The sequence below is a fragment of the Suncus etruscus genome, chromosome 1, assembly GCF_024139225.1.
Source record: "Suncus etruscus isolate mSunEtr1 chromosome 1, mSunEtr1.pri.cur, whole genome shotgun sequence".
Classification (NCBI taxonomy): domain Eukaryota; kingdom Metazoa; phylum Chordata; class Mammalia; order Eulipotyphla; family Soricidae; genus Suncus; species Suncus etruscus.
This window is the reverse complement of record NC_064848.1, coordinates 67,857,984-67,868,048: the sequence shown is the minus strand read 5'-3', so window position 1 is coordinate 67,868,048 and position 10,065 is coordinate 67,857,984. Positions and strand designations below refer to the sequence as shown.

At 35.0% G+C, this 10,065-nt stretch overlaps 1 protein-coding gene across 1 annotated transcript in view; it reads right to left on the bottom strand.

Annotated features, from left to right (window-relative positions):
• Window positions 1-3,945: 3,945 nt before the first annotated feature.
• LOC126007743 (histone-arginine methyltransferase CARM1-like) overlaps window positions 3,946-10,065 on the bottom strand; it is a 255,607-nt gene continuing 249,487 nt past the window's right edge. Inside the window, 2 exon segments of the mRNA XM_049772770.1 lie at window positions 3,946-4,138; window positions 4,317-4,406. Of these exon segments, the coding sequence (XP_049628727.1) occupies window positions 3,946-4,138; window positions 4,317-4,406 (283 nt within the window).

The window sequence follows — 10,065 nt, the reverse complement described above, 5'->3', positions numbered from 1 at the left end:
ATATATTCAGTCCTTTTTCAACCTCTATTCCATCCCATTGATTTGCATTTCATTCTTTCACCTTGATTACTGCAGCTTCATCTGATTCTGGAAATGAGGCAAATATTTTGTTCAGCCTCTTCAGAAAGTTTAGAACTATATTCCAGCACAGAGAAAAATTCATGGCATGCAATGATTTCTTAATAAATTACTTGAGAAAAAGTCATGAAAAAAAGCAGTACTAATTATTTGAGGAAAGCAAGATAAAATTCTGTAAGAATCTGTGAATAGAAAGATAGAAAATAAAAAAATGATAGAAAATAAAAAAACCTGATTTATGTGCTGATATAGAAGACAAAATGCTCTTTGGGTGGTGTCATTTTGATCCCAAGCTCAGTCATTTAGTGTTCATTCAACCATGAAGAATGTATCTAATATGTATGGCCACAGTAATGTCTGTGCTCAAGGTGGGGGGGGGGTTGCAGAAGACAAAAACAAAAATTGAGACATTGTCATTAGGTTGCTTCTCCAGTGAATGAGAAAAGTATCCAACATAGTCTTGCACTTGGAAGGCTTCTTGGAAGCTATAGAATTAGTAAACTCTAATTTTAATTGCAAACTATGAGTCTCAGTTGTCTTTCAAAGGGATTTTGCACTAGTTTCTGTTGGATGTTGTGAAACATTTCCAACAGTTTCTGGGTTTGGTGGACTAATAAATGGACTCTATTAGATTTATAGATTTTCCCAGGTAAAGCTCCCTTGGTACCCTCTAGCTCTCCTTCATGATAAGATTATTGTGAGACAAAATTGACAATACAATTAGCTATTTCATTAATGCTTACTATCCTCCCACTTCAATGGCAGCTTCCTGAAAGCGAGTATTGCACCTACCCTGTCTCCATTGCATTTCCAGAATCCATCATAGTGAGTATCAAAGCCAGATCCTGGCACAGACTATCAGACCAAAATGATGAAGAACCAGATTCATAGTTCTAGTCCTCCATGAGGAGGTAGTAAGAGGTTTATCTGAAAGTGTTCATTAGACCATAAAGTAGTTGTGTCCTTGTTCATTGTTTCTGTTTCAGAGCTACACTGATGGCACTCAAGAATTATTCCTAATGGTGCTTGGGAATCCATATGAGATGCTAGGGATCAAACCCAAGTTGGCTGTGAAAAGCAATCACCTTACCTGCTGCTGTACTACTGCTCCAAGCCTCCCGCATTTAGTCATTTTTAGTAAGACATGCTAGCTATTTTAGTTTCAAATTACTTTATCGAAACAACATTGGTGGTGGGGATGCCCCTGATTCAATGTCACCATGTACCTAAAATACTACTGTGAATGATTTGTAATCCACTTTGGTCAAAATAAAAATTATTAATTAAAAAAATTAACAGTCAAAATATAATGCCCCATTTCACAGCCAAGTTAGACACTGTATAATTATGGATGTTCCTATATTTAGTAATTTGTTGAACTTGCAATATTTTTGTTTTGTTTTTGAGCTATATGCAGTGGTGCTCAGGGTTTACTCTTGGCTCTATACTTGGGTTAATCCTGTTAAGGTTTGGGGAATCACAGAGGAGGATAACAGGGACCAAATCCAGGTTGGGCGCATACAAGGAAAGCACTCTACCCATAGTACTATAACTCCAGCTTCTGATTTTAGGATTCTTTTTATAGCATGTTACTGATGTATAGGTAATATCAGGGATCAACCAAGAACTGAAAATAAAAATTTGCTTTTATGTGTTAGAATGAGATATTATGTCCAAAAATGAATAAAATTCCTCTAAGTAATATCGTATATGTTTATTCTCTTGAATAGAAACAATATAGAGATAGTGTTGTTTCTCTATTGCCTACTGTAGGCCTCCAGTGTTTTCCAGAGGGGCTATAAGTGAAAAGCACATAAATAAGGGCCATGGCATAAGAGTAGACAATCAACTGGTATGACAAGGAATGGTGGGGGGGGTCACAGGAAAGAAAAATATTAGAAGGGGGTTGTGAAGTCAGATTGTGAGGAAGAAAAAAATTAAGACCTAGAATTCTGCTAAATTAATGTCAATCAGATATGCTTCTAAATGGGAACAAATGGAAAAGAAAACTGTCTGCCCCTCTCTCAATAGTCTATCTGTTTCTACAAGGTCATGGCCCTCAAGTATTATAAGACCTGGACAAGTGCTTATTTGACCTATGGCTATTTGTTTGTGCATTCATGCAAAGCAGCAGCTTGTAAAGGTCAAGGCCAAACTGCTCTCCTGTGCTTTTTGGATGAAAACATACTCCTGCCAGATGAAGTAGGAGACTGAAGAGTTACTAGTTCACATGGCCCTTGCATTTAAAAGGTGATTTTTCAAAAACTATCTAAAAATGTATGCTCTTTTTCACACCCAAATGATTGTGTTTGGAATAAAAAATCATGCTATCCTTATTGAGAGACAATGAGCAGAGAATGGAAAGAAAAGGGAGGAAAGGAATGAAACTAGCATTTTTAGAACATTATGTGGTATTTTTTAGGGGGTGAGAGGGCACATCTGGTGGTACCAAGGGGACCAGGTGGTGCCAAGAATTGAACATAGGTCGCCTGAAAAAAATGTATGTGCCCCAATCCTTTGAATTATGTGTTCAGCTTATATGAAACTTGAAAATATTATAGAAATGCTTGCAATCTTTTAGTGAAGTATGTTCATCCCACTTTACAGCTGAAAAAAAAAACTGAGGCCTAGAAAGGTTAACTTATAAACAGTCATCTTATTTTCTCTGAGATTTTCTCTGTGCTTCTTGCTTTGCATGGGAGAGTGTGTAAAGGAGGGACAAGAGTAAAAATTCCTCCAATTCCTCAAAATTAGTGATGAAATTAAGAATAAATGAAGGATGAAATCCATATCCTTAACATTAATAGGCTGCAAAAAACCTCCACCAAGTGTGATAACTGACAAAAAATATACACAATGGAAGCTGTGTTGTTTTTGGTTTTTGTTTTTATTTACTCTCTGCTTCAAGGTAAAAAAAACAATTCACTTTCCCTGTGTCTGGAGAGAACATTGATGGGATAAGGTGCATTCTAGATTCAACTTTGGTACATGGTCCCAGTTAATAATACTTGCACTATGTAGCTCAAACAGCACTGTATCCTTGGACCTTACATTGAATTGCCACAGACAGAGACTCCCAAATCTAAACACCTCTCAGGAGGCCCCCTAAATATTCAGGTTAGTAATAATTATTGGTGCTCATGGTTTCATCTTTTTAAAATTTTCAGGACTACAGAGGTGCAATTATTTGGTAAAGACTTGGAGATACATTGCAATATGAAAGAGAGGGTTTTTTCCCCCCAGCGTAGCCAAACCATGTAATGCTTAGTGCTGACTCCTAGTATTTACTAAGATATCTTATGGCAGTACTCAGGGGACCATATGAGTTGCCAAAGATTGAACCTGGATTGACTGTTTGGCAAGGAAAACTCTCTATCTATTGTACTCTGGCCCTGATAGGTCAGTTTTTTAAATTAGGAGTTCAAAAGGTACATTGTCAAGTGGTCTTAATTTGCATAGTTGACATCATGCTAGTAGGGTTTGTTTGTTCGTTGTTTTGCCACACCAGTGATGCTCAGGTCTTACTCTGTCTCTGTGTCAGGGATCATTTTTGGTGGGCTCTGGGGACCATATGTGGGGCTGGGGATTGAATCCAGGTTCATTCTGTGCAAGAAAAGTACCTTACCCACTGTATTATCAGTTCAGCCTCTATATAGGTTTTAATAGACTCATACTGAATAAGTCAGGGGGGAGTTTTTATAGAAATATTTTCCATGTTCATCTCATTTTAACAAGTTCTTTGTATCAGATAAAAATCTGTATAGCTTCTAGAAAGATATGTCCTGACTTACATGATTTACACATTTCAGAAAATGTACTTCACATGTACTCCTGCTTTAGATGTACTGGAATAACTGTTACACAAAATCATCCCTTAGTGAATGAAGGTCGACAGAGATCATCTTTAAACTCTACATTTTGCAGATGAGAAAAGTAAATGCCAGTAGCAAAGTCACTTTGCCTGAGGTCACACAGCTTGTTATACTTTTTTGGAATAGAATTCACTTTGTTGGACTTTCCTGCGTTCTTTGTTTCAATATCAGATTGTTTATATAGAATTCTGTTTAATAGAACATAAGATATTCAACTCTTGTCAAGATCTAAGTTTCCTTAAAAGGGAAAATAATATGTTTCTATGTATTCACTGGAACAATGGGATTTTTTGAGCTTCGTTACCTGGTTTTGTGGTTAGTTGTAGTTTTATATACATAAGTGCAAAATAGATGAAGATTTCTTACCTAAAGAAAGGATTCTTTAAGTCAATGATGTTTCCAGATCTGAAGCCCGTCTGATTTACCAGTGCCACAATCTGAATGTCATAGCTCTGTCTATGTGGCAGAAAACAAAAGCAAAAACATTATTCCATAGGCTGGTTATTCACATGCATTCAAAATAGATTCTACACATTTTAAGAATATATGTTTGTTGGGCCGGAGTGATAGCACAACGGTAGGGCATTTGCCTTGTCTGTAGCTGACCCAGGATGGAGCTGGGTTCAATCCCTGACGTTACATATGATCCCCCAAGCCCATAGCGATTTCTGAGTGCATAACCAGGAGTAACCCCTAAGTGTCACTGGTGTAGCCCAACCCCCCAAAAAGAATATAACTTTGTTATCTTAAAATATTTGTGTTTGGGGCTGGAGTGATAGCACAGTGGTATTTGCATTGCATGCTGCCGACCTGGGACTGACCAGGGTTTGATCCCCAGCATTCCATATGAAGCCCTTAGCCTGCCAGGAGCAATTTCTGAGCACAGAGCCAGGAGTTACCTCTGAACACTGTCAGGTGTGGTCCAAAATCCCCTAAAAATATTTGTGTTAAGTTGTCATGGTACTTATAAATGATTATAAATCAACTATAAATCATTTGCAAAGTATAATTGAATTTTAAACAATGTTCCAGATCTATCACTAGTATCAACTTCCCTCCAGTATGTTTGGTACCTTATGTATGTCATATGTGTTTATTAAGATCCATCATGTTTATTAACTTAAGATGAGGTAAGGCAATTGAAGGCCACAATTATTTGTTAGAAGAGTTTGACAGCTGTAATTTTCAATTTTATTTATAGAGTAGTAAAGTTTCTTATTTCTTTACCAGTATTTATGATAGAAATGGTTTTGAGTACAGACATTTCATAGGTCATCACGAATATCAGAACAATTTCAATCATCTCAAACTTATATAAAACAGCTAATAAATATAAGTCTTTGTTTGTTTGTTTTATCATACCTGGTTTCTCAAGGCTTGCATCTGACACTGCACTCAGGGATCACTTCTGATAGGGATTGGGGACTAAACTGGGTGCTGGGGATTGAAATTCGATCAGTTGTATGTAAGGCAAGTGCCTTATCCACTGTACTATCCACTCTGATCCTAAAATTTTTATTTTTTATTTGATTTAAGTTCTAATAAATTCAAATGTTTTTCTCTAAACTTTTCTTCCAAGATATCTGCATATATAAGTTCACTTTCAAATACACTTACAGTGTACTTGAAAGTAGATTCTAGGGGATCTAGACATGAAGACAATGAGAATCTTTGAAGAGATACAACACTTCCTGGAGTTGTAGAAAGGCTTTATCAACTTTGAAAATAATTCAGAGACATATATACACACATTAAGATAAATAAAAGATATTATTAACATTAACAACTTATTATAGAAGTTCAATTTATTCAAGCAGAAACTCAACATTAAAAGTTATGTGCAGATGTGTGTATTTATGGATATATACATGAATCAGATTTGCCACAACTGAAAACTGTGCGGTTCCTGTTGAAGTTGTTAAGAAGAATCTGTAAATTATTTATATAGAAACTAGATTTTTCAGAAAGCTGTGTAACACTTCTACTTTGAACCACATGCTTTTCACAACCTACTTCTCTTCTTTACCCATCATCAATGTTTCATTTTCCCCAACAGAAGAAAAACAGATTTGCTCTCATGTCTCAATTTGGTGAGAAAAATAGCCTCAGATATGTTATCAGTCTTTTTCTTTTCTCTCTATCTCTATCTATCTATCTATCTATCTATCTATCTATCTATCTATCTATCTATCATCTATCAAACAAGATTAGAGAGATACCTAAGAACACTATTTTGATTGTAATTTCTCAAACTGAGAAAGAATGTGCCTTCATCTATGATTCATGAAAATAAAGTATTTTTCTCTCCCAGGAACAGTGTCAGTGCTAAGATATCTAGAAGGCCAGATCCAAATTCAGTAATTAATTCACAATATATTTAAAGCAAACATACTGTCACTTTTCTAAGAACTGTCTGTAGAATCTTAAGTAACTATTACATTTGTTGAACCAGTTAGTTTTAAATGCATAACAAAATCACACAAAAGAAGACTATTTCTTTGACATAGTTTATAATTTTATCAAGCCTATACAGGCCACATAATGGGATATGTACCCGAGTTGAAGGTTTGAATACAAAAGTAATGCTTTGATACCAACATTTCTTTGTAATAGTCAAAATAACAGTAGAAACTTGATCTAATCCCAGCGTCCCATATGATCCCTCGAGCCTGCCAGGAGTGGGTTCCGAGTGTTGAGCCAGGAGTAAACCCTGAGCGCTGCAGGGTGTGACCCCCCCCCCAAAAGGCTCAATCTACAGTAGAAACTTGAAAATAACATAAACAGCATGCATCTTTTTGGAGAATGTGGTAATTAATAATTTTTATCTTAAGAGTGAATAGAAGGTGTAGTTGTGGGATAGGAATATTGCTGACCATCAAGGGAGAAAGTCAAATAGGAAGTTTGGGGAAAATGTTCCAAGTCACCAAGAATTTAATGATAGATAAAAGAAAAAATAGGGGCCTGATGGGGGTGGACTCTACAAGATTCAGAAGAGTTTGAATGAAAAATAGTTTTATTTTTTTGTTAGTTGTTATAAATGAATTGAATTGTGTCTGACTACAATATATACCTTACTCCCTTGGTATCTGTGAATGGGGTATCATTTGAAAACAGGGTTTTCCTGCACATAATTCAGTTTAGATGAAGTCTAACAATGTGTCAACCTTAAATACAATGACTAGTGTTCTTGAATCCAATGAATAGTGTTCTTATAAGAACAGGAAAAGAACCAGAAGAGAAGAAGGCTAAAAGTGAAGTCAGAGGTAGAGCCAGGAGGATATACAGCTATAAAAAATACACAGAACCATAAAAACAATGTGAAGGGGTCTGGTCAAAGTGAATGAGGGGGGGCTCACTGCTTGCCCCTCATTTCCTTGGCCCTAACCAGTGTCTCTAGCCCACTCTGCATCAAGAAGCTGAATGCAGCATCCCACAAGCCCACCATACTCCCCACCATCATCTTTCTCAGACACCCCCATCGGACTTATTTTTTAAACATACATAAAATATAGTTTTATTTAAAAAAAAACAAGGACTTCACTGAATTAAGAATTTAGGAATAGAATATCTAGAGATTTAAAAAATAAAAATAATTAGGGCTGGAGAGATTTAAAAAAAAAAGAAAAAGAAATACACAGGATTTTCAAGCTGTACTAAAGGCACAAGAAAGCTTCTCCATGGAGCCATGAAGGCAACACAGCCACACCAACATATTGATTTCATACTTCTAGTAGTTTCCAGAATTATGAAAGAAGTCATTTACAATATGTGGTTTTATGGCATCCCTAGAAAGCTAATATAATTGTTTCTAATATATAAGTATATATATTTTATATTTAATATATATAATATAAATATAATAAGATATAAACATTTGTAGATTCAGGAGGTAAATGCTAGGTTCCAGCCCACAACTAAAAGTCAAAATATAGTAAAGGTTCAACATTAACATAAATAAGTTATGGATAAGACCATAATTATTTTTTAATATCATGGAATTAAATAATTGAGGAAGTACCAAGCATGTAATAGAGCTAGAAGATTCTAAGTAAAAGTGCATCAGAGCTAGAAGAATCTAAGAAACAATGTAGAACAAAGAAATGTCACTAAAAGCTGCAATAACAGACCATTATTTCCTTGTGTTAAACAGCTTTCCCAAATAATTCCTTCTGATTCATCTGTCTAAATATATAGATGATAGATATGGTTATTGAGAGGCTTCTGTCTGAGGCAGAGCAGTTCACTGATGACCATAATGAACAGCATGTAAAGCTTCCCAAAGCTTTAATTCTTTGATCATCATTTCATATTTTTTTCAAAGAACATCAAACTCTTTGCATACCAAAATTCCTTGGCAAACTCAGGAATACCTGGCCTTCATAGTGATCTCAAGAATTTAAGGTCTACTCCTGCTTCTGCACTCAGGGCTCACGTTTTGTGGGACTTTGGGAACATATAGGGTCCCAGAAATCAATCCTGTATTGGCTTCATGCAAGGTAAATGCCCTACCCATGTACTGTCATTCTGGCTCCATCCTTATGTATATTACTAATTCAGAGCCCCCAAATGATTGGATTCTCCTGAACAATAAATATGAGTTTGTATACTATTTTGTTTAAACCTTTGATTGAACTAAGACTTTTGGTGGTGATGTGTGCTATATTCAGATATCAAATTACAATTCTGTATATCTGAAAAATATAAAACTTGAAGCCAATGATACCTCAATAAAAACATACTGTATTAAAAGAGCAATGTAGCAAATATTAAGCTATATTTCAAAAATTTTGGCAAAGGATAAGTGGTTGAGCTAGAGCTAGCAATAAGCTCATATTTATTTTTTCAATTCATTTGAATTTTTGTATGCCTTAAAACAACCAATTTGAACTTTTAGACATGCTTAAATACAAGGAAATGTCAATATGAATATGTTTTATATAGACACATATGGATTGAGTTCTTAGTAGTGTCCATTGTGTCTTATTGTGATGATTATAGCAGGTACACAGAATTATAAGAAAAATATTAGTTGTGCTTGTGGTAAAAAAACAAAATGTTTCACTCAAAGGTGAACATGATAGAAAAAACCTTGGGGACAACCTATGTAAACTTTAGTGATATAACTTTTATACAAATATAGTTTCTATTTTATTGTTAAAAACAATAAAAAAGACAGCTCAAGAAGATTGTTATAAATAAAAAACTAGTAATGCAACCATAAATAATCTTGATGGAGAAGAAAATGATACTCATTGTCACACCTGTGCAAGGGTCATCTTCCTTGAGGTCAGAATTTAAGAGCATTTGACCCCTCATTGAGTTTGAGGGGATAGAAAATTCACTGTAAAATAAAGGGATCATGCATTACTTAATAATACTGTGAAAATACTGATATTCAGAAATATCAGGCTTGCTGAAAATACCAAGTAAAATAATAATTTTAAAACAAAAAATATCCGAAGAGGCACAATGAAACTATAAAAAGGAGAAAAAGTGAAGAAGAAACTAAAATACACTGTGGATATGTTATGTATTAATTACTACATGAAGTACTTTCTTTAATATTGGCAAAATCAGGTGAGACAATTCAATAATAAATTATATTTTACAGATGACCCAGTGAGCATACAGTAGTGCTAGATAAAAGATCTAAGATCAAGATCACTTACAGTATGTACCAACCATCTGATACAAGTGAAACAAAAACAGGAAACATTACACTCCACAAGCTTGTCTCTTTTCTCTATACACAGTATCTTCTCCCCCTCTCTTTCTTCCACCTATAAAATCTTGTGTTTTCATGAAAACTTAGCTTTTCCTTTCAATTTTACCAGGCTAGTGTTTTTTTTTTTTTTTTTTATAAAAGATGGACCATCATCCATGTGTCCTTCATTCATTTTCCCATTCCCATCACATATCTGGGATGTATTAAATGAAGAGGAAAAAATAACAGAGTGTAATTAAGTCTTCCCTCTTGGGAAATCATAATATCGACAAGGAACAGCAATTTAACATTGGTACTACTATAATGGTAGGGAGAGTTTTAAGAGCTCTGGGAGCTGTGATTTAGTAGTATGAGGTACCTACTAGAGGAATGAAGGAGAGAAGCATAGAA